The 25,483-nt window shown below is 39.6% G+C and overlaps 2 protein-coding genes across 2 annotated transcripts; both read right to left on the reverse strand.

Moving 5' to 3' along the window:
* Nucleotides 1-827: 827 nt before the first annotated feature.
* Nucleotides 828-3,685, reverse strand: LOC143732629 (serine/threonine-protein kinase pim-2-like). The gene is made up of 7 exons (XM_077223906.1): nucleotides 3,205-3,685; nucleotides 2,876-2,970; nucleotides 2,690-2,740; nucleotides 1,909-2,287; nucleotides 1,638-1,811; nucleotides 1,434-1,522; nucleotides 828-986 (listed from the first exon to the last, which is right to left on the reverse strand). Exons 1-7 carry the CDS (start codon nucleotides 3,674-3,676, stop codon nucleotides 828-830), a joined length of 1,419 nt encoding a protein of 472 aa, XP_077080021.1. The 5' UTR covers nucleotides 3,677-3,685.
* A 10,652-nt stretch (nucleotides 3,686-14,337) lies between these two features.
* On the reverse strand, nucleotides 14,338-19,365 carry LOC143732586 (serine/threonine-protein kinase pim-2-like). The gene is made up of 7 exons (XM_077223843.1): nucleotides 19,270-19,365; nucleotides 19,076-19,126; nucleotides 18,295-18,673; nucleotides 18,025-18,198; nucleotides 17,821-17,909; nucleotides 15,866-15,981; nucleotides 14,338-15,629 (listed from the first exon to the last, which is right to left on the reverse strand). The coding sequence occupies exons 1-6, from the start codon at nucleotides 19,336-19,338 to the stop codon at nucleotides 15,961-15,963; spliced, it is 783 nt and encodes a 260-aa protein (XP_077079958.1). The 5' UTR covers nucleotides 19,339-19,365; the 3' UTR covers nucleotides 14,338-15,629; nucleotides 15,866-15,960.
* Nucleotides 19,366-25,483: the final 6,118 nt, after the last annotated feature.

Raw genomic sequence — 25,483 nt, forward strand, 5'->3', positions numbered from 1 at the left:
CATCCTAAGCAGATCACGAAAACCCTTCCTGTCACTGTCCTACAGTGTAAATAGGAAAAAAACATGGTGTGGTTGTTTGGTTTACAAAGGCGAAAAATAATCACCCCCAATTAAAATGTATGTGCTTTTCACAATACATATAATTTCAAAGCAGCTTTACGATGATGTTAGTGTTTGTAATAATTTAATAGATTAGAGTTGGTCGATAGCATAGTTTACATTTTGTATACTAGTATAGTTTACAACGCAAAATATTATTAGTGAGAGTGAAAAAAAACCTCCTTCCCTTAATGTCTTTAAATATTTATTTGTGTACAGTTGGTGACTTTAAAGACATTAAGGGAAAGAGGTTTTTTTTCACTCTCAATAATAATATTTTTGCGTATAATGGTATTGCAATTTTATAATTAAGATTAAGCCTATAGATGATGGTGTTATGAATCAATCAAAGGCATTAAACCATTGAACTGATATGTTATGTTAAAGGCTAAATTACCCCATGTGACTGCATAACGAAAAATGTTTACTTCTGAACATTAGAAGTATTTAATTACATTGGTGAACAATTAAATTTTTTAACAGTCTGTTTTTGGAATCTGTTATCGTTGTGGCAAGCTAGCATCATTATTACTTGTACAACTGGCTAAAGTAAAAATATATAAGAAAACAATATTTTACCTCAAGTTCTCTTTGGAGGATTGACAGCCCATACTGTCCTCTTCGAGCAATCCAGGAACGTGTCCATTGTCGGGTTTCTTTATTTTTTTAAACGTTTTTCTGAACACAGGACAGCCAATACAGCACTCACCGCTTCATCCATTGTTTGTTTACGTTCGTTTCTGGAAGTCACTCGCTACTAGTTTCGCCTTCTCGATGACATCACGCGCGTCGTTAAAGATGCCACGCGATGACTGGTCAGGAAGCAACGAGTAGTCTGACATGTTTCTTGTCCACGACACGACAAGTAATCTGAAACAGTGACTATCCTAACAGACAAAAAAAATTGTGTAATCTGAACCAGGCATTAGAGTGGAGACTGCGAGCCAGGCCTTCTCGTCCAACATCAGTGCCTGACCTCACAAATGCGCTTCTAGAAGAATGGTCGAAAAATCCCATAAACACACTCCTAACCTTGCGGAAAGCCTTGCGTAGTTGAAGCTGTTATAGCTGCAAAGGGTGGGTCAACTCCATATTAAACCCTATGGATTCAGAATGGGATGTCATTAAAGTTCATGTGCATGTAAAGGCAGACGTCCCAAAACTTTTGCCAATATAGTGTACGTATATATACACATATATACTTCATTTCCTTACTTTTTTCTTTTAGGCACATAATGTTTTTTCTTTACCTACTCTCTGGGTTTCTTTTGTTTCTCGTTCTGCCTCTCATGACGGTATCTTGTTTTCAAACATTTTTAGGTAAGAACCAATACCTGGAACCAGTCATGGAGGAGGATCTTTTCCAAATCAATCCGCTTGGCTGGATCCCTTTCCATGCATGAAGAGATCAGATCTCTGCATTCTGTGAAGAGGAGAGAGATGTCCGGTTATTTTTGTAAGTGTTATACTTTGTGTAACTGATCATATTATTTTAAGCAGTAATAAAGTTCCTGTATGACCCATCCACAAGCTCTCACCTTTGGAAATGTCTTCTGTGAACCAGGGCTCAGCAATCATCTGAGGGACGTTCTTGCCAGGGGACTGCCCAGAGAGCATCTTGAACATCAGTACACCTAAAGAATACACTGTTGCAGGCTTGCCATGATAACTTTGATGGCTGACACACTCAGGGGGAGCATAAACTCTTGTGCCTGGAAGAAAGAACAAGTTTTCGACCATTGCAATGATTTTGTAATTCCATTGCTTTTTGTCTATTTATTCACCGTAGATTTGTGTAATAATACGTACCTCTGAATTTCGAATAAGGAGACTTCTTCAAGCGTCTGCTACAACCGAAGTCTATTAATTTGACCTGCAAGGTGTTTTGATTGATGAGCAGGTTTTCCAGCTTGATGTCGCTGTGGAAGACGCCCTTTTCACTGCATATTCTTGCAGCAGTGACAACCTGACGCATCACAGCTCGTGCCGTCGATTCTTTGATTCTGCCACCATTTTCCCGTAAAAACTGCCGCAGATCTACACATGGCGTGGGCCGCTCTAAGACCAGTATGTATTCCTCTGGTGTCTCGTACCAGTCAAGCAGCTTTATTATTTGAGGAACGCTGGGACCTTTGTTCACAAGAACCATCATAGCGACCTCATTTGGAAGGGATTTGCCAAATAGACCCTACAGGAGAGAGAATAGTTATACGAAAGTGAGATAATTAGGGGACATAGTTTAATTTAAATGAATTACTACAACAGAATTATGTCCTGCTTTTGGGCAAGTAGGTTTGAAGACTTGTAATTGAAATACTGGAAATAAATACTGAAGTTTCGGTCACTTTTACTGTCGATCGGCAAAAAAAATTAAAATAAACTAAAAAATCAGTAATTATAATGGGAATTTTTGCATGATTCACCCTCACATGAATTCATCATGCTGACCAACAGAAAGCTGCTTAGTTCGAAAGTTAATTCGCTATTGACAATGGACCTTTTAAATGCAAAATTTTGTTAAAATGTCCTATTGCTAATGTGACTGTATACTCTGAAAGTATGAAAACGAAGAGAGGAACTGCTTACTTACAATACGGACATCTTCCATGGATTCGGTCTTCTCCACACGTTTGAGTGCCACCTGTTTTCCAAGAGAAACATTTTTGTAAGAATGTGTTACAATTAATTAACTATATGTGCAGAAGTCACATGATGCCAGTAATGAACCTTGATGTAACTTTTAATTAATTTAAATTCCAAGAGTACAAAATACAACCTTTCGTGAATCAGACAAACGGATCCCTTCGTGGACATTTCCATATGATCCTCGACCCAGCATTTTCGTAATTTCATAGTGCTGCAAGATGTCCACTGTTAAAAAAAGGGGGAACGTAGTACATTTACAGTATAAACCACAAAAAATGCTGATTCAAGATCGCTTTAGAATGGACACATTATTGTGGTGTTAGGGCCTCACACAACCAAAAACCATCTTCAGTTCACATTTTCATTTGGATAAGAATGACAATGTCCAGAAAAAGATGTTAAAAGAGGTACTTTTTGCACATTTTATGAGTCATGTTGGGGCTAATGATATAAACTGACCTGTCTTTCCCTTTAAACTTAAATGGATAATTTCTTCCTCATTCTTCCAAGAAATGTCCTCCGATTTCGGAGCTGAGCTTTTGTTCTCCTCAGTCATAGATGGCACAGTCAGAGAAGGACTGCTGTTATGAGGGCTGATGCCCCTTTGCTCTTGCCTGGGAATGTCTTTATCAGCATCCTGCTCAGCGGTGAGAGAAGACAAACAGGTGTGCCAGCTGTACACTGAATTGTTGTCTATGCCTCTGTTCTGTTCAACTTCACCATCAGAGCATCTCTCAGGCTGTTGGCTGCTGTCATTTCTGCACTGACTCTGTTGGGCTTCGGTGGAAGTTTTCTTGGATTTCCAAGAAAAACCCCATCTAAAGAACCTCCCTTTCTTCTTTTTTTCTACTCTCTCTGGGACAGGCCTTGGTGACATAGATGCAGCAGCATCTTCCTCTACAATGTAGTTGTGAGATATGCACTGCCCCATTGCTCCAGATGTCTCTCTGATGTTCTGTCTGCCACTAACTTAACAAAAGTTTACTGAACTTAAATAGCACAGATCGAATGAAATACTAAAAATCAAGAGATAAAACACAGATCGAGAGATATAATACAATTGGAGCAATTTTTCACCAGATGTAACAGAAATACGAATCAGATCACTTGGACTACCAGAAACCAACTGAACTACTCTACAACCTGACCGGAGTTCCATTGTGACGTCACAAGTAGTGACACGCGTTGGCCGGTTGCCAAGGGATTTTTTCGAACGTTTTTATAAACACAGAGACATGCAAACGATAACTGCTATTGTTTTGGCAGAAAATGTATATCCTTATAAAGTTATGTAGGGGATAATCCACGTCTAGCTGGGCATTAAACTATTTTAATGCACGACATGGAGGCAAAGAACCGGCCGATGCAAACTGGAGGGTCGTTGCCTCCGCGAAGTGCATACATAGGATGGTCATTTGGGTAATTTGCCAGCATTGACAACTGCAGCCAGCTCAGCTGTTATTGATGTTTGCAGTGAAATATTTTACTGGAAGGGTAAAACTGACGGCTATTTTCGTCAGTTTACGTCTTGTTAGATCTAGCATTCTGCCCGATTTGAATGAGACACAGAGATAAAGTAAGTTAGTGCATAAGATTACAATTTATTTGAATAAATGAATTATAGCGTTTATTTGAATTAATAATTGAGAGGGAGAGAGATGTATCTGCGTCTGTTCAGCGCCTCTCTCACCATTGACAACGGGCTATGACTTGAATAAATTACTTCAAAAAATGCGACGTCCCCCTCCTTGCAGGAGGAGTTTTAATGGCGTGAATAATCACGCCATTAAAACTCCGGAGTAGTGTGGACGGCAGGCTTAACCGTAGCAAAATGTATGCGTTTTAAAACGAAAATGCACTATTGTAAACGTAGATATTCCAGTCTGCTTGGGAGCTGATGCTCTCGAGCCAAATATGACTTGTGGTACTTTCGTTGAGTAATCGACGGCAGGAAGAAATAAACCAAACAATTTTTATCCGTTTTTTTTTCAATAATCAAACGTAGTGTGTCGACTGTCGATTCAATAAAAAATCCACATATTTCATATTTTAAAATACATCATAATTCATTGATGCCTGTTTGTCATGTGCACCGACTAATCATCACATGTCAATAGATTTTAACTCTCTCCTACCAGGCTGTTGTCGAAAATAAATAAGGGTTAATAAATTTATTAATTGTAAGTTATACCCTAACAGTCTTTTTAGTCCAGTCAGTCACACATGGTTAAAAATGGTAAAACTGACAAAATATCAGTTAGCGCGCTGACAAAGTAGGAGAGTACGTAAAGACGCTGCTCCGCCCATCTCCAGCAGGGGGCGTTCATTATTATGTAGCTCCGCATGGCGTGAGTGAGTGTAGCAAACAGACTCGATGCATGCTTTCATCACGTTTCATGTGTTTGTATATTACCAAGTTGATGTATGTTCTTCAGCTCATGTTAACTGTTTGATGAAGTCAATTTATTATGTTGGTTGATATTCCTTATTTATCCCCCCACCCCAAAGTAATTAATTTAGTGTTAAAGAGAGTGAAAAAGTTTGTGTGTGAAAGAGAAGAATGTTTTTTTTAATCATATACAGTAAATCATTTACTTGTTATTTTGTGGTTTAAAATTGGATTGTTAATAAATGTTAATATATAGTGTATTTTGTTCATTGTTAATACATGTTTATATTAAAGTGTATTTGTTAATTTTATAATAAAAACCCTTAAATCGTTGAATTTGTGTTTCACTGTCTGCCAGTTTCTGGGCGACATCTGGCCCGGGGACCAAGCCGCCTCTCAGCCAGATCTGTCTTACTGGGCCTGGGCCAGACCTGGGCCATATCAATAAATAAGAGTCATTTTATAGTGCTTGGGTCACACCTGGGCCATATCAATAAATAAGAGTCATTTTTCAGGGTGTGTGCCACATCTGTGCCAGAGGAAGTTGTTTGAGTCCGTTTTCAGTGTGTTGGGTCAGTTTTGGGCCGGGGACCCAGCCAGAACTGGGCCAGAATTGAAGCAAGGGTGAGGCCCAGAGGTGGGCCAGACAAAATTTTGCTATGTGGGTCAAATTTTGTCTAGGTGCAACAGGGAAAAATTACTCACCGTGGGACAACATATTGAGTATCGTGGTATAGCAATACTTTTTGGGACAAGAGTGTGGCACCACATCACAATACGTATTTACTTGATATTTTAATGGTTTTATTTTGGTCCATCAACACTGATATGATGACGGTACTATGTTAAAATTGCTGAACACTGTGCCAAAAATTTAGCCCTGGGCTGGCATTGTAGCCACATCAGCCCACATTACCCCCCGACCCCCAAAGCAATGTGCATTTAAATGTGAGGTAGTTAGGGGGGTTCAGGGGGCATGCTCCCCCGAGAAAAAAAAAAAAGTATTCTAGTCGCTTGATAAACTTAAGATTGAGCCACTGTAGTCACTTGGACTATTTTAACGATATCTTTAATAACTTTTCTGGGCTGGCAAGTTTCAATCCCTTAGAAGCCTATGGAGGAGTGATCCAGCTCTCAGATTTCATCAAAAATACACTCACCTAAATGATTATTAGGAACACCTGTTCAATTTCTTGAAAATGCCTTGTTGATGCTAGAGGTCAGAGGAGAATGGGCCGACTGATTCAAGCTGATAGAAGAGCAACTTTGACTGAAATAACCACTCGTTACAACCGAGGTATGCAGCAAAGCATTTGTGAAGCCACAACACGCACAACCTTGAGGCAGATGGGCTACAACAACAGAAGACCCCACCGGGTACCACTCATATCCACTACAAATAGGAAAAAGAGGCTACAATTTGCAAGAGCTCACCAAAATTGGACAGTTGAAGACTGGAAAAATGTTGCTTGGTCTGATGAGTCTCGATTTCTGTTGAGACATTCAGATTAGAGTTCTCAACGGGCCTGAAAATTACAACCCGACCCAGCCCATGGCTTTTAAAACCCGGACCCGATGTAACCTGACACATCAACATGAATTATCTGCCCGCGGCCCGACGCCGATTTTCTTTTTTTTCTTCATTTTTTCTCATACACGTATTATCATGACCAGCAGACGGGAATTCAAATCAACCTTTAATGTTCACGTCTTTTAACAATAGCCTACAAACAATACAAACAACTGAAACAAACTTTAAATATATAAATAGGCGATATAGGCTACTAAATATGCCTCAAATAAAAATCTTCTGGACAACCCTGTTTTTTTTGCTGTCATATTTCATCAGCACCTTGCATTTTGAGCATTGCACATAACCTGTAGAATTTCCATCAGAATCCAGCACCACTCCAAACACATTCCAGACCTCTGATTTTTCCCACTCCTGTAGTAGGCTAGCGACGGTGAATTCACCTGCGGCAAGTTTACTATTCACCAACTCCATCTTCTTCTCCAGGGTAAAGGCGTGCACGCAGCGGCGTCAGGTCTGCCCCCGTGATGCAAGTTGCACGCAGCAGCCAGACTTTCTTTACGGTCAGCAGCAGCGATGATTAATAAATGTTTTTTTTTTCACTGAGCGGAAAAGATTTAGCCCGAGGTCCGACCCGACCCGAGTCATTTGCTTATATTTTCAACCCGAACCCGCGGGTCCCGTCGGGTTTGTCAGGCCGACCCGGCCCATTGAGAACTCTTATTCAGATGGTAGAGTCAGAATTTGGCGTAAACAGAATGAGAACATGGATCCATCATGCCTTGTTACCACTGTGCAGGCTGCTGGTGGTGATGGTGTAATGGTGTGGGGGATGTTTTCTTGGCACACTTTAGGCCCCTTAGTGCCAATTGGGCATCGTTTAAATGCCATGGCCTACCTGAGCATTGTTTCTGACCATGTCCATCCCTTTATGGCCACCATGTACCCATCCTCTGATGGCTTCTTCCAGCAGGATAATGCACCATGTCACAAAGCTCGAATCATTTCAAATTGGTTTCTTGAACATGACAACGAGTTCACTGTACTAAAATGGCCCCCACAGTCACCAGATCTCAACCCAATAGAGCATCTTTGGGATGTGGTGGAACGGGAGCTTCGTGCCCTGGATGTGCATCCCACAAATCTCCATCAACTGCAAGATCCTATCCTATCAATATGGGCCAACATTTCTAAAGAATGCTTTCAGCACCTTGTTGAATCAATGCCACGTAGAATTAAGGCAGTTCTGAAGGCGAAAGGGGGTCAAATACAGTATTAGTATGGTGTTCCTAATAATCCTTTAAGTGAGTGTATCTTAATTCGTGTTCCGAAGATGAACAAAGGTCTTACGAGGTTGGAACAACATGAGTGTGAGTAAATACTGACAGAATTTTCATTTTTGGGTGAACTATCCCTTTAACACTTGCTACTCAGGGAGCCGTGGGTTTGTTAGTTGGACCCTTTCTAAATATATTATCACGTGCCAGTAACGTGTTACTGATAACACATCTTATCCTAAACTCTCTTCCTGTTCAGAAAAAAAAAGATAACTAACACTAGTTCTGAGTAAAGCACTCGCATTATATGTTTGCAGATTCCAGCTGGTTTGATGTTTTGTTATCTAATGCAATGACATTCATGCATTTTTAGGTAGAACCCAAGTGTCTCTTAGGGGCTTCTGTACTGTAAATGGAAATGCAAAATATCATGAACAGCACTGTGGAAGCAGTGGAGTCATTCAGGTTCCTGGGCACTATCATCTCTCAGGACCTGAAGTGGGACAATCACATTGACTCCACTGTGAAAAAGGCCCAGCAGAGACTGTACTTCCTACGCCAGCTGAGGAAGTTCAACTTGCCACAGGAGCTGCTGATTCAGTTCTACTCAGCCGTCATTGATTCTGCCTTATGCACTTCCATCACTGTCTGGTTTGGTTCAGCTACCAAATCAGACATCAGGGGCCAGTTGCACCAACAGGGCTTACGCCTGGTCTTAAGGTAAGTAGGTCTTAACTCAGCATTCTAAGTCCGACCTAATAGTTACGACGGTTGCACCATCCAGGCTTAAGTCCTCTTCTCGCTAAGACCGGGCGTAAATCTTACGCCTAGTCAGTAGCAGGCGTAAAGTCAAAATCTAGGCATATACTAGCGTTAATAGGCCTATCCGTTTTCCGACAGATAATGTTTCTATAGTAACCACTAAAAGCAAGTGATTGTTCATTGAATCGTTAAAATGATTTGTTAAAAACGGTCAAAAAATCTTCCTGTCTGTTGCATGGAGACTCTGCTACAGTTTCATTTTGAAATTCTCGTCAGCAAAATAAAGGGGAAAAAAACAATATTCACAATTGTGTCTAAAAAGTAACTCACAATGTTAACTCATTGTTAATTTAACTGTTGTATAAAATAAATATCACATTTGCAATTGTGCACATGAAAACGGCCCTTTTAATAACATATTATATAAATATAAGACAAAAAAACTTATTTTGGGACATACCTATAACTGCAGTGACACATCACGCAGTGAAAACAAGCACGAGAGACAATGATGTCAGCTCGCAGTGCCTCGTCCATAGTTAAAAAAATGATTACAATATCATCATAGACGATACATTACGCACACTCCTAAGCACATAAAGAATGAACTTACAATTGAACTGACATTTATTACCAACGTTCTTCTACCTCACCTCTCGCGTGCAGGAGACAGACGTAATGCTGCCGCGAATGAAGCGAATTGTCACGTGCTGAATGTACAGCTCTATTAACTGAATACTATTTTAACCCCTTAACTGTCACATTAAAAATGAAAGTTTCAATTATTAACTGAAAGTCCTTTCCTTTTTCTTGATCCTCCATTGATATGGCTACAAGTTAACCAAACAGCGGAAGATAGTTTACAACGTAACCCCAGCAACGCATGCTGCTAGACAACCGTGGCCATTCACAGGAACGCGCATTGCTAAAACCAGGCGTAGTTAAGCCTAGGCTTAAGTTTGGTTGGTGCAACCGACGTTAGGTCAACTCTAAAGACTGGTCTTAACTAAGACCTACTTAGCAGTTAGGACCAGGCTTAGTAAAGCCCTGTTGGTGCAACTGGCTCCAGGAGACTACAACGGACAGTCCGGACTGCGGAGAGGATTATTGGTGCCCCCCTGCCATCCCTCCAGGACCTGTACTCTTCCAGAGTGAGGTAATTGCCTGTAATTGCATCCATCATATTGCCAAAAGTATTGGGACACCCCTCCAAATCATTGAATTCAGGTGTTCCAATCACTTCCATGGCCACAGTTGTAAAAAATCAAGCACCTAGGCATGCAGACGCTTCTACAAACATTTGTGAAAGAATGGGTCGCTCTCAGGAGCTCAGTGAATTCAAGTGTGGTACCGTGATAGGTTGCCACCTGTGCAATAAGTCCATTTGTGAAATTTCCTAACAAAGTGGAAGCAATTGGTAACAACAGCAACTCAGCCACAAAATGGTAGGCCACGTGAAATCACAGAGCGGGGTCAGCGTATGCTGAGGCACACAGTGTGCAGAAATCATCAACTTTCTGCAGTCAATAGCTTCAGACCTCCAAACTTCGTGTGGCCTTCAGATTAGCTCAAGAACTGTGCGTAGGGAGCTTCATGGAATGGGTTTCCATGGCCGAACAGCTGCATCCAAGCCTAACATCACCAAGTGCAACGCAAAGCGTGGGATGCAGTGGAGTAAAGCACGCCGCCACTGGACTCTAGAGCAGTGAAGACATATACTCTGGAGTGATGAATCACGCTAATCTTTCTGGCAATCCGATAGACGAGTCTGGGTTTGACGGTTGAGAGGAGAACGGTACTTGCCTGACTGCATTGTGCCACGTATAAAGTTGCGAATAAATGCTTCAGCATACCACGACATTTTGGACAATATCATGCTCCCAACTTTGTGGGAACAATTTGGGGATGGCCCCTTCTGTTCCAACATGACTGTACACAAGTGCACAAAGCAAGGTCCATAAAGACATGGATGAGCGAGTTTGGTGTGAAGGAACTTGACTGGCCTGAGCTTAACCCGATAGAACACCTTACGGATGAATTATGCCTAGTTCAGATTACACGATTTTAGCCCGATTTTGGCATGATCCGTTAGACGTAGGGTGTCGTGGGGATTCGTAAACGACAACGGGCGTCGGGACGCAAGATTCGATCTTATCATCTCGTATAGTGTGTCATAGTGGGCGACAACCTACATCGCGTCTGCGATGCTTCACGACATCACGACAAAAAGACTAGCATGTTTAATTTTTTTAACGGTCGTCCACGACGGGTTCCGTCACATGTATGAGGTTGACCAATAGGAGCACAGAAGCTTTTCCGTACACAACTTTCAAAAATGGCAAAACGAAAGAGAAACGATGGTGCTACTAGGTGGAGTTATGCCATGGAGGAAAGGTTCGTGGAGCTGTGGCAACAGTACTCCTGCCTATATGATGTGTCATCGAGGGAGTACCATGACAGAATGCAAAAAGAAAAATGCTGGCGAAGGATAGCAGAAACACTTCAGCAACCCAGTGAGTACTGAAAATAGCATTAAGCTAGCTAATCATTCATTAAGTTTTCCTTCGCTATAGAGCAAATTGTTTGTGTGATTATGTATGTATGTGTATGAGTGAGTGCATGCGTGTGTGTGAGTGAGTCTCTCTGTCTGTGTGTGTGTGTGGGTGCGCATATGTAGGCCATGTACAGTATGTGTGAATGAACGAGAGTGAGTGAGTTTGAGTGTGTGTTAATATTTATGAGTGAGTGCGTGTGTGTGTGTCTGTACGCCCGCGCATCTAGGCCATGTATGTGTGAATGAACGAGAGTGAGTGAGTTTGAGTGTGTGATGTATGTATGTGTATAAGTGAGTGCGTGCGCATGTATGAGTGAGTGCATGAGCGAGTCTCTCTCTCTGTGTGTGTGTGTGTGTGTGCGCGTGCGCGAGCGCGTCCGAGTGAGTGAGTGAGGGTATTTGACAATTACAGAGACTAGATTTTACAATTGTAATCTGAAACAAAAGCTGCTTCCCTCCGAACACAGTATGGGAAAGTACTCCGTTCAAAACCGAGTGGCAGCGGCGACAAAGAATTAACTTCCAGACAGAAGTGGATTTTAAAAAACCTGCAGTTTCTAGAGCCTTTTGTTGTACAACGCGTGTCTCAATCTACACTGAATGTGAGTTTGGGGTAAAGGTTGTTACAGTACTTTCCAACTTTTAAATACATTTGTGAGCTTTCTATAGTAGATGCTTCCAAATATGTATTGTGCCATTACTTGTTATGCCTGATATTTCATACAACTTGTTTTATCATAGTTGGATGACTTGGAACACAGCATCGCAGATGAGGGTGGAGAAGATCAGGAGACAGAGGAGGATGTCTTCGAGTCATCCACATCCACCTCCACCTCCACCTCCCACCACACATCTGGACCATCAACTCCACATACATTACTTGAAGCCTCATCATCCCACCAGCATCGTCAGGTTCCTGAAAGAGCACATTACAAACCCCCAAAAAAGTTACGAGACAAATCATTAGATGAACTTGAAATGGAGAAAGTAACCATTTTAAAAAATTTATCTGAAACACTGGTAAATGCCGGTACGGATGTTAATCAAACATTTGGCAAACAGGTAGTTACTGAGATTAAGCTAATTAAAGACCCACTGACCCAGATGAGACTCCGTCGTAACATCCTTATGATGTTATACAATGCACATGAAAATGAGGCCAGATAAGCATTACATCCTGGCCCCCAAACAATTGGCAGGGACACACAAATTTGAATCAACCTTGAAATACATCCATTCATGTACCCTCTGTAACCCCTCCAGTGAGCTACCTCAGGGCAGTAGAAGTGGCATATGACCAGGAAATAAATGGGGTGTAAGTTCAAGTATTGATCCCTTTTGTGTGTGTGGTGGTGCTAGACTGCAGTCACATTGGCCCTCATTTATCATTCTTGCGTAGAAACGGGCGTATATGTTGGCGTAAGATTATGCTTACACTCCTCTCACCGCCTGATTTATGAAGCTGTGCGTACCTTTGAAATCCAGGTGTACGCAATACCTGCCCTTGATAAATGCCGCGGCTGAAAACGATCGTCATTAGAATAACACGCCCCTATATATTCAAGTATCCGCTTCCCCCACACCCTCATTTTACACCATGGACACATGGAAGACGGCATAGAGGAGACACTTCTCTGGAGATCGAGACCATCACCATCATGAAAAATTATTATTAAATCAAACAACAATATTATTGATGATAAATTCAAAGTTAATTGTATTTTTTTTTCAAAACGCTATAAATCCATCCATTTTTTGTCTAAAAAAACAACAACAAAAACAACAAGAAGAGAACATGCAACATAATCAGGGACTCATACTATAAATTAATATAAATTAAGTAAGTGCAACTGCATGAAATAAATAAAAGCCAAACAAAATAAATAGTAAAATAAATTAAATAGTAAAAATAAAATAAATATTTCCATTGTCACGTTCCAATATTGTCCACCACATAAAACAAATAATTTAAAAATAACACACAAATACAGTCCTTAAATACAACAATGTTAAAAATACATTCAAATCATTTAGTAACACATTTAGGCTAATAGTAATTCGTGCCGAACTTGAAAAAAGTAATGATAACAATATTCAGGCCTACTATTAGGCTACGTGTTGTAGCCATTAACTAAGTGCATTTAGTTTCATATTTGTTAAAAAATAATAATGTTATTTTTTCCCCATCAATATTGATTATGAAAAGTGAACATAGGCTAAGATAGGATGTGCAATATATCGGGAGACATGCTCAGACATGATTTTGGCCACTTAATTAAGTTTTGTTTTGTAGAAAGCCTTTCTTTAAAGTGAATTTCGTTCTGTATAAATTGTATCTTAATTTTAATATTTTTTTCATCAACCAATTGCCTGGATTTAATAAATAAGAAGCAAATAGCAGACAATATAATCATGAGTCATGACATGGAGGCGCGGGCGCGGTCCCTTGCATTGCATGTGAACTGGAGCGCATCTCATCACAAATTAACCGAATCTCAGTATATGCCTCACAGACATGAGAAATATATCTATAAATAAAAGCTTGAAATGTCTATAAACGAAACAATTATAAACGAAAAGAAATAGGCTACTCTCTCTAAAGGCCCGTTCACTACGGAGATGGTGATCATCAATTTCATCTTTGCAGACACAACACTAGTTTATTAATAGAAATGAACGTTTTGGAAAAGAGCTCCTCATATCTTTTAGTTTGTCAGTGCTTTTTGTGGTGTTAGGAATTGTTTTTCTGCGCATTTCCGCACTAACTCAAAACGTGCGTACATGTACACCACCTCCTGACCTGGCGTAGGATTTGAGCGTGCCGTACGCCAACGTCCATATTGATAAATATCAAAGTCACCGTGGTTTTGGGTGTACGCTGGAAATTTGGTGTACGCACTTTTGATAAATGAGGGCCAATGTGTCTTAAATGCTGTTTGTTGTTGGCACTTTGAATGCTGTTTATGTTTAAGCTGTTTTGCAATATTTGTACATTTTAAAAGGGTTAATGTTTGCAAGTCATTTTCCCTTTGATCAAAACTTACGACATATGAAATGATTCAAGAAAAGTGTTATTTGATTTCAATAAAAGATTTTACTAAAGAAAATGTATCTTGTGCATTTTTAAAACACAAATCATATTACCTTCTTTAACCATTACACATTCTACTAATTTTTTAATTACACATATATAATTAAGTCTTTAAAAGGGTTAATTCACCCAAAAAAATTATTCTGTCAGTAATTACTCACCCTCATGTCGTTCCAAACCCTTCGTTCATCTTCGGAACACAAATTAAGATATTTAAAAGTATCTTAATTTGTGTTTCTAAGATGAATGAAGGTTTTACAGCTTTGGAACGAGATGAGGGTGAGTAATTAATGACAGAATAAATTCTTTGGGTGAACTATCCCTTAACATTTTACTAAAGTTTTCAACCTTTCTGTTGGTTGTATATTGTACTAATTTGTATAGTGTAAAAAAAAAACAGGAAGTCTTTCTGAACGAGTGTTCTAAACGTCTTGCAAAAATGGTCAATATGAAAAGATTTAACCAGTTGGTGTTTAAATCATATTTTCCTGCTAGGAAACAGATCCAGCAGGTGAAAGAAAATATGTCTTTAAATTGTCTCTGATTTTTGGCGGCGGTTGTGGCATTCTGTGCACTGCTTGCTGCCACAGAGGGGAGTTCTCCATCCCTTCTCCAAGCTCCAGGAACCATGTTGTGATTGTCATCTTCTACATCTGCAAAGGCTGAAGGCAGGTCTGCACATCTGACGCCTTCTTCCTCAGGAAGTTGTGCACACAGAGTGCAGCTAGTGTAACTGTTGTCACTTTCTCAGGCTCCAGTGCAATGTTGGAAAGAAAAACACAGAGTCTATTGGCCAAAATGCCAAATGCGTTTTCAACTGTACGCCTTGCCCTTGATAGCCTGTAGTTGAATATTCGCTGCCCATGGTCCAGATTTCGGAAGGGGTATGGCTTCATCAGGTCGATTCGGAGAGGGAAAGCTTCATCACCAACAAATGCATAGGGCAAAGATATGGTACTCCCTGGTAGTGGCTCTGGGGGTGGGACATTCAGCAGATCTCTGTCCATGGCAGCTCGGAGGTCTGACTGGCCAAATATTCCTCCATCTGACACTCTTCCTTGTACGCCAACATTTGCATAAATAAATCTGTAATCTACGTTGACTACTGCCATGAATACAACAGAAAATCTGGACTTGTAGTTGTGGTAAGTACTTCCAGAGTTTGCAGGTGGCTGGATGTAGATGTGCTTTCCATCTATGGCTCCTAAGCAATTAGGAAATTGCCATTTGTTTTCAAATCCCATTGCCACCTCTCTCCACTCTGCCTCCGTTGTAGGACTCTGAAAAAACACCATATATAATTAATAAATGTATAAATACATGTTCTCTCATTTTTACAGAGGTTAAACTATACTTAAAAAATTTCTAAAGTACACTAATTATAATTTAGAAAATCCATGATCTACTCTGGTTTTGACTCTCCGGGTAAAACACTTGGTTTTGGGACTTCTCCATTAAAGGCTTCTCTTTGTGTGTCCACCGCACATCTATCTTTTATTTACATCAAATGACTTACCTTTAAATGATCATCCTTTAAGACTCCATACAAGGCTTGACAAGTCTCCATTACTATCTCACTGATGGTACAACGGCCGATCCGGTACTGGAAGCTCAGAGATCTAAACGTCTCTCCTGTGGAAAGGAGCATGTGTATAAGGTGTATAATACACCATGGCCTGGTTTTACAGAAATGGCTAATTAAGCAAATATTAGGCATTCAATTAATTAGGGCATCTGAGCAGCTTTTTAAACTTGCCTTAAAACATTGCTGGTGTGCATCTTGAAACAAAACAATGTCACTGACATATTTTAAGTCATATTTTAAGTGCATAGGCTATTGCTTTCAGTTTAAACAGCTCAAACTTGCATTTTAGTCTGGGACTAGCTTACATTTTGTCTGTGAAACGAAGGTCATATGATTTTTTTTAAATGGACTTTTTACCGGTAGCAAGGAATCTTAGCGTAAGTGACTCGCAAGAGTATAAATTCTTGCACTGATTGCTCTTCTCAGTTTTGTGTCCCTTCTTTGGATAAATGGTGTGACTTTGCCAAGCAAGTAGCTGAAATCCTCCACATCCATCCTAAGCAGATCACGAAAACCCTTCCTGTCACTGTCCTACAGTGTAAATAGGAAAAAAACATGGTGTGGTTGTTTGGTTTACAAAGGCGAAAAATAATCACCCCCAATTAAAATGTATGTGCTTTTCACAATACATATAATTTCAAAGCAGCTTTACGATGATGTTAGTGTTTGTAATAATTTAATAGATTAGAGTTGGTCGATAGCATAGTTTACATTTTGTATACTAGTATAGTTTACAACGCAAAATATTATTAGTGAGAGTGAGAAAACTCCTTCCCTTAATGTCTTTAAATATTTATTTGTGTACAGTTGGTGACTTTAAAGACATTAAGGGAAAGAGGTTTTTTTTCACTCTCAATAATAATATTTTTGCGTATGATGGTATTGCAATTTTTATAATTAAGATTAAGCCTATAGATGATGGTGTTATGAATCAATCAAAGGCATTAAACCATTGAACTGATATGTTATGTTAAAGGGTGAATTACCCCATGTGACTGCATAACGAAAAATGTTTACTTCTGAACATTAGAAGTATTTAATTACATTGGTGAACAATTAAATTTTTTAACAGTCTGTTTTTGTAATCTGTTATTGTTGTGGCAAGCTAGCATTATTATTACTTGTACAACTGGCTAAAGTAAAAATATATAAGAAAACAATATTTTACCTCAAGTTCTCTTTGGAGGATTGACAGCCCATACTGTCCTCTTCGAGCAATCCAGGAACGTGTCCATTGTCGGGTTTCTTTCTTTTTTTTAACGTTTTTCTGAACACAGGACAGCCAATATAGCACTCACCGCTTCATCCATTGTTTGTTAACGTTCGTTTCCGGAAGTCACTGGCTACTAGTTTCGCCTTCTCGATGACATCACGCGCGTCGTTAAAGACGCCACGCGATGACCGGTCATTTTTAGGAGTCAAAATTATTTTAGGAGTCAAAATCGCGTAATCTGACACAGTGACTATCGTAACAGACAAAAAAAATTGTGTAATCTGAACCAGGTATTAGAGTGGAGACTGCGAGCCAGGCCTTCTCGTCCAACATCAGTGCCTGACCTCACAAATGCGCTTCTAGAAGAATGGTCAAAAAATCCCATAAACACACTCCTAACCTTGCGGAAAGCCTTGCGGAGTTGAAGCTGTTATAGCTGCAAAGGGTGGGTCAACTCCATGTTAAACCCTATGGATTCAGAATGGGATGTCATTAAAGTTCATGTGCATGTAAAGGCAGACGTCCCAAAACTTTTGCCTGCTTCCTTTCCTTACTTTTTTCTTTTAGGCACATAATGTTTTTTCTTTACCTACTCTCTGGGTTTCTTTTGTTTCTCGTTCTGCCTCTCATGACGGTATCTTGTTTTCAAACATTTTTAGGAAAGAACCAATACCTGGAACCAGTCATGGAGGAGGATCTTTTCCAAATCAATCCGCTTGGCTGGATCCCTTTCCATGCATGAAGAGATCAGATCTCTGCATTCTGTGAAGAGGAGAGAGATGTCCGGTTATTTTTGTAAGTGCTATACTTTGTGTAACTGATCATATTATTTTAAGCAGTAATAAAATTCCTGTATGACCCATCCACAAGCTCTCACCTTTGGAAATGTCTTCTGTGAACCAGGGCTCAGCAATCATCTGAGGGAGGTTCTTGCCAGGGGACTGCCCAGAGAGCATCTTGAACATCAGTACACCTAAAGAATACACTGTTGCAGGCTTGCCATGATAACTTTGATGGCTGACACACTCAGGGGGAGCATAAACTCTTGTGCCTGGAAGAAAAACAAGTTTTCGACCATTGCAATGAATTTGTAATTCCATAGCTTTTTGTCTATTTATTCACCATAGATTTGTGTAATAATACGTACCTCTGAATTTCGAATAAGGAGACTTCTTCAAGCGTCTGCTACAACCGAAGTCTATTAATTTGACCTGCAAGGTGTTTTGATTGATGAGCAGGTTTTCCAGCTTGATGTCGCTGTGGAAGACGCCCTTTTCACTGCATATTCTTGCAGCAGTGACAACCTGACGCATCACAGCTCGTGCCGTCGATTCTTTGATTCTGCCACCATTTTCCCGTAAAAACTGCCGCAGATCTACACATGGCGTGGGCCGCTCTAAGACCAGTATGTATTCCTCTGGTGTATCGTACCAGTCAAGCAGCTTTATTATTTGAGGAACGCTGGGACCTTTGTTCACAAGAACCATCATAGCGACCTCATTTGGAAGGGATTTGCCAAATAGACCCTACAGGAGAGAGAATAGTTATACGAAAGTGAGATAATTAGGGGACATAGTTTAATTTAAATGAATTACTACAACAGAATTATGTCCTGCTTTTGGGCAAGTAGGTTTGAAGACTTGTAATTGAAATACTGGAAATAAATACTGAAGTTTTGGTCACTTTTACTGTCGATCGGCAAAAAAAATTAAAATAAACTAAAAAATCAGTAATTATAATGGGAATTTTTGCATGATTCACCCTCACATGAATTCATCATGCTGACCAACAGAAAGCTGCTTAGTTCGAAAGTTCATACGCTATTGACAATGGACCTTTTAAATGCAAAATTTTGTTAAAATGTCCTATTGCTAATGTGACTGTATACTCTGAAAGTATGAAAACGAAGAGAGGAACTGCTTACTTACAATACGGACATCTTCCATGGATTCGGTCTTCTCCACACGTTTGAGTGCCACCTGTTTTCCAAGAGAAGGAAAAAAACATTTTTGTAAGAATGTGTTATAATTAATTAACTATACGTGCAGAAGTCACATGATTCCAGTAATGAACCTTGATGTAACTTTTAATTAATTTAAATTCCAAGAGTACAAAATACAACCTTTCGTGAATCAGACAAACGGATCCCTTCGTGGACATTTCCATATGATCCTCGACCCAGCATTTTCATAATTTCATAGTGCTGCAAGATGTCCACTGTTAAAAAAAGGGGGAACGTAGTACATTTACAGTATAAACCACAAAAAATGCTGATTCAAGATCGCTTTAGAATGGACACATTATTGTGGTGTTAGGGCCTCACACAACCAAAAACCATCTTCAGTTCACATTTTCATTTGGATAAGAATGACAATGTCCAGAAAAAGATGTTAAAAGAGGTACTTTTTGCACATTTTATGAGTCATGTTGGGGCTAATGATATAAACTGACCTGTCTTTCCCTTTAAACTTAAATGGATAATTTCTTCCTCATTCTTCCAAGAAATGTCCTCCGATTTCGGAGCTGAGCTTTTGTTCTCCTCAGTCATAGATGGCACAGTCAGAGAAGGACTGCTGTTATGAGGGCTGATGCCCCTTTGCTCTTGCCTGGGAATGTCTTTATCAGCATCCTGCTCAGCGTTGAGAGAAGACAAACAGGTGTGCCAGCTGTACACTGAATTGTTGTCTATGTCTCTGTTCTGTTCAACTTCACCATCAGCGCATCTCTCAGGCTGTTGGCTGCTGTCATTTCTGCACTGACTCTGTTGGGCTTCGGTCAAAGTTTTCTTGGATTTCTGAGAAAAAGCCCATCTAAAGAACCTCCCTTTCTTCTTTTCTACTCTCTCTGGGACAGGCCTTGGTGACATAGATGCAGCAGCATCTTCCTCTACAATGTAGTTGTGAGATATGCACTGCCCCATTGCTCCAGATGTCTTTCTGATCTGCCTGCCACTAACTTAACACAAGTTGACTGAACTTAAATAGTACAGATCGAATGAAATACTAAAAATCAAGAGATAAAACACAGACCGAGAGATATAATACAATTGGAGCAATTTTTCACCAGATGTAACAGAAATACGAATCAGATCACTTGGACTACCAGAAACCAACTGAACTACTCTACAACCTGACCGGAGTTCCATTGTGACGTCACAAGTAGTGACACGCGTTGGCCGGTTGCCAAGGGATTTTTTCGAACGTTTTTATAAACACAGAGAAATGCAAACGATAACTGCTATTGTTTTGGCAGAAAATTTCTATCTTTATAAAGTTGTGTAAGGGATAATCCACGTCTAGCTGGGCATTAAACTATTTTAATGCACGACATGGAGGCAAAGAACCGCCAGATGCAAACTGGAGGGTCGTTGCCTCCGCGAAGTGCATACATAGGATGGTCATTTGGGTAATTTGCCAGCATTGACAACTGCAGCCAGCTCAGCTGTTATTGATGTTTGCAGTGAAATATTTTACTGGAATGGTAAAACTGACGGCTATTTTCGTCAGTTTACGTCTTGTTAGATCTAGCATTCTGCCTGATTTGAATGAGACACAGAGATAAAGTGGTGCATAAGATTACAATTTATTTGAATAAATGAATTATAGCGTTTATTTGAATTAATTATTGAGAGGGAGAGAGATGTATACCTGCGTCTGTTCAGCGCCTCTCTCACCATTGACAACGGGCTATGACTTGAATTAATTACTTCAAAAAATGCGACGTCCCCCTCCTTGCAGGAGGAGTTTTAATGGCATGAATGATCACGCCATTAAAACTCCGGAGTAGTGTGGACGGCAGGCTTAACCGTAGCAAAATGTATGCGTTTTAAAACGAAAATGCACTATTGTAAACGTAGATATTCCAGTCTGCTTGGGAGCTGATGCTCTCGAGCCAAATATGGTACTTTCGTTGAGTAATCGACGGCAGGAAGAAATAAACCAAACCATTTTTAACCTTTTTTTTCAATAATCAAAGGTAGTGTGTCGACTGTCGATTCAATTAAAAATCCACATATTTCATATTTTAAAATATATCATAATTCATTGATGCCTGTTTGTCATGTGCACCGACTAATCATCACATGTGACTTGATTTCTCCTACCAGGCTGTTGTCGAAAATAAATAAGGGTTAATTAATTAATTAATTAATTGTAAGTTATACCCAAACAGTTTTTTGAGTCCAGTCAGTCACACATGGTTAAAAATGGTAAAACTGACAAAATATCAGTTAGCGCGCTTACAAAGCAGGAGAGTACGTAAAGACGCTGCTCCGCCCATCTCCAGCAGGGGGCGTTCATTGTTATGTAGCTCCGCATGGCGTGAGTGAGTGTAGCAAACAGGCTCGATGCATGCTTTCATCACGTTTCATGTATATTACCAAGTTGATGTATGTTCTTCAGCTCATGTTAACTGTTTGATGAAGTCAATTTATTATGTTGGTTGATATTCCTTATTTACCCCCCCCCCCCCCCAAAGTAATTAATTTAGTGTTAAAGAGAGTGAAAAAGTTTGTGTGTGAAAGAGAAGTATGTTTTTTTAAATCATATACAGTAAATCATTTAATTTTACTTAAAAATTGGGTTGTTAATAAATGTTAATATATAGTGTATTTTGTTCATTGTTAATACATGGGTAGATGACAAATAAGGGTGAAACAGCATTTTTTTTAAACAAAGTTCTAAATTGCTTGAGATTGTATGAATTTGTAAAGTTCAAATACTGTTGTTTTTGAGACTGTTAGAGGTTAGCAGATTTTTCTTCTCATTATGTAATTTATTAAGCTTTTCCCACAGCTCCAGGCAAAATATGTCCTGCGGTGTGACATAACATTACTATAAAATTCAAATATTGAAATATTATTAATTTCAAATACAAATCAGGTATGTTTTAAGTTTAAAAAGTATTCTTAAAGAATAATCATTAAAATTCTTTTTTTTTCTTTTTTTCACAGCTGTTTTTGGATTATATTCTTTGCTTGTGCCATCTTTTACCACTCACTCCAGTAGAAATATTGTGTAAAATGAGAAAAAATATTTGAAAATGTTTATTATCTTTTTATATAGTTATATTATGCAATGTTTTCAAATGCATATAATTATTTAAGCAAGTTAACATAGTAAAAGTCATTTAATTGTGTTTGAAATGATGTCACACCACAGGACATCCCGTCACACCACAGGACGAAATGAGACACTGTATGAACTTTTATGGTGAAATTTATTGAATACTTTTGTAACAAACAAATTCATTTGCATCTCTATTTGAACATTAATGAAAATGCAACATATCAGTACAATCTTATTACTTAGTGTATGAATTTGAACTAAAAACATAGTGAACAAGACATACTGAATAATTAACATTTTGGAGTCGTCAAATCAGACCCAGTCATAAAGTCCATTAATTTCTATTTTTAACTTAAAAGACTAAACAAATATCTTTTTTCTCAAAAGAAAGTCATTAAAATCATGCTAAAATAATTAAAAGCATGTTCAAATCATCAATTCAGCTCTTTGAACAAAGATTCCAGTGAACAAGAGAAATTTGACATTCTGGAGTCGTCACTAACAAAAGATCAGACCATAAACATGACAAGCTGTTAGAGCCCATCCATCCATCTTCTTCTGCTTATCCGGGGCCGGGTCGCGGGGGCAGTAGTCTAAGCAGAGATGCCCAGACTTCCCTCTCCCTGGACACTTCCTCCAGCTCTTGCGGGGGGACTCCGAGGCGTTCCCAGGCCAGCGGGGAGACATAGTCCCTCCAGCATGTCCTAGGTCTTTCCCGGGTTCTCCTCCCGGTGGGACCCAACCGGAACACCTCCCCGGGAAGGCGTCCAGGAGGCATCCGGAACAGATGCCCGAGCCACCTCAGCTGACCCCTCTCGATGTGGAGGAGCAGCGGCTCTACTCTGAGCTCCTCCCGAGTGACCGAGCTTCTCACCTTATCTCTAAGGGATCGCCCAGCCACCCTGCGGAGAAAGCTCATTTCGGCCGCTTGTATCCGGGATCTTGTCCTTTCCATGACCCAAAGCTCATGACCATAGATGAGAGTAGGAACGTAGATTGACCGGTAAATCGAGAGCTTCGCCTTGCTGCTCAGCTCTTTCTTCACCACGACAGACCGTTACATCGACCGCATTACTGCAGAAGCTGCACCGATCCGTCTGTCAATCTCCCGTTACATCCTTCCCTCACTCGTGAACAAAACCCCAAGATACTTGAACTCCTCCACTTGAGGCAGGAACTCTCCACCAACCTGAAGTGAGCAAGCCACCCTTTTCCGACTGAGGACCATGGCCTCGGATTTGGAGGTGCTGATACTCATCCCAGCCGCTTCACACTCGGCTGCAAACCATCCCAGTTTTGCCCTCTTTCTTTGGTCATGCCTAAAAACTTACAAAAATCACTTTAAAAACAATGATCAGTGACTGTTAACATACACATACAACAAACAAATGAAGACAGATATATATATATATATATATATATATATATATATATTTGTTTAATATATGTATAATATAGGTATATTATGTATAATGAAGACAGATATATATTTATGTTTAATATATGTATAATATAGGTACATTATATATAGTATTTACAATATTTGTTTAATATATATAGAGAGACAGAGATATATTTATATTTATGTTTAATATTGCAAACATAACAGACGAGAATCTAGCTAGATGTCTGACTTGATTATGTCACACTACAGGACGGGCTGTCACACCACAGGACTTTTCACCTTTGCAGCCATTTTGAGTCATTGCTATATAAGACTGACCTTGGGTATTACAGTAACTGAATAAGTTCATTGTTTTAAACCTGAATATGACTCTTTTCTAAAAATAATTTTCTTTTTTCTCGAACTAGATCAGTCACACCACAGGACTATCAAAAATGGACACGTTTATGGTCTGACAGAAATGATGAAATTTATCAAATTAATAAGAGATTGACACTCACCTTTTAACCTCCTTAGCATATCCAAACATCTGGGGGACGTCCTTGTAGGGGGCTTGACTAAAGAACCCCTATGGCTGTCCATGTAACTGCCAGTACAAAAATCTAATATCCTATGTCACACTGCAGGACATCGTTTGTGTTTCAAAACTAAATGTACTGTAAATATTATTTTAGTACTTTTTAGCATTTTGAAAACTTAAGTTAATTAAGTAAATACATACAAAATAATGCCAAGGAATTTATTAGCTGCTCCAAACATATCTGCTTTATTTTACCAATATTTACATTTGATGAGTCATCAATGTTACAGTCACACCGCAGGACATTTTGCTATTCACCTTGAAATATGAACAACACCAAATACATTGTACGTCCCAAAATCATAATATTGAAATAAAATGATGTTCTATGCCCCACTGGCATGTGTTGTTTTAGTTGAGAAATGAAGTTCAGTAAACATTTACACTTAATTACAGAAAAAACATGTTTCACGTCATCTGCCCACATGTTTATATTAAGGTGTATTTGTTAATTTTATATAAAACCCCTTAAATGTTTGAATTTGTGTTTCACTGTCTGCCAGTTTCTGGGCGACATCTGGCCCGGGGACCAAGCCGCCTCTAAGCCAGATCTGTCTTACTGGGCCTGGGCAAGACCTGGGCCATATCAATAGATAAGAGTCATTTTTCAGGGTGTGTGCCACATCTGGGCCAGAGGAAGTTGTTTGAGTCCGTTTTCAGTGTGTTGGGTCAGTTTTGGGCCGGGGACCCAGCCAGAACTGGGCCAGAATTGAAGCAAGGGTGAGGCCCAGAGGTGGGCCAGACAAAATTTTGCTATGTGGGTCAAATTTTGTCTAGGTGCAACAGGGAAAAATGACTCACCGTGGGACAACATATTGAGTATCGTGGTATAGCAATACTTTTTGGGACAAGAGTGTGGCACCACATCACAATACGTATGAACTTGATATTTTAATGGTTTTATTTTGGTCCATCAACACTGATATGATGACGGTACTATGTTAAAATTGCTGAACACTGTGCCAAAAATTTAGCCCTGGGCTGGCATTATAGCCACATCAGCCCACATTACCCCCCGACCCCCAAAGCAATGTGCATTTAAATGTGAGGTAGTTAGGGGGGTTCGGGGGCATGCTCCCCCGAGAAAAAAAAAAAGTATTCTAGTCGCTTGATAAACTTAAGATTGAGCCACTGTAGTCACTTGGACTATTTTAACGATATCTTTAATAACTTTTCTGGGCTGGCAAGTTTCAATCCCTTAGAAGCCTATGGAGGAGTGATCCAGCTCTCAGATTTCATCAAAAATACACTCACCTAAAGGATTATTAGGAACACCTGTTCAATT

Source organism: Siphateles boraxobius, unplaced genomic scaffold (assembly GCF_051911475.1).
Source record: "Siphateles boraxobius isolate OS27281-9 unplaced genomic scaffold, OSU_SipBor_1 9, whole genome shotgun sequence".
NCBI classification, from domain to species: Eukaryota; Metazoa; Chordata; class Actinopteri; order Cypriniformes; family Leuciscidae; genus Siphateles; species Siphateles boraxobius.

Coding starts and splice junctions, on each gene's coding strand:
- LOC143732629 (XM_077223906.1), bottom strand. CDS start 3,676: ATGGGGCAGTGCATATCTCACAACTACATTGTAGAGGAAGATGCTGCT. Junction 1,812..1,908: donor TCCTTATTCGAAATTCAGAG/GTACGTATTATT, acceptor TCTTTCTTCCAG/GCACAAGAGTTTATGCTCCC. Junction 987..1,433: donor TCCTCCATGACTGGTTCCAG/GTATTGGTTCTT, acceptor TTTGTCTGTTAG/GATAGTCACTGTTTCAGATT.
- LOC143732586 (XM_077223843.1), bottom strand. CDS start 19,338: ATGAAAATGCTGGGTCGAGGATCATATGGAAATGTCCACGAAGGGATC. Junction 18,199..18,294: donor TCCTTATTCGAAATTCAGAG/GTACGTATTATT, acceptor TTTTTCTTCCAG/GCACAAGAGTTTATGCTCCC. Junction 15,982..17,820: donor TCCTCCATGACTGGTTCCAG/GTATTGGTTCTT, acceptor TCCTTTCCACAG/GAGAGACGTTTAGATCTCTG.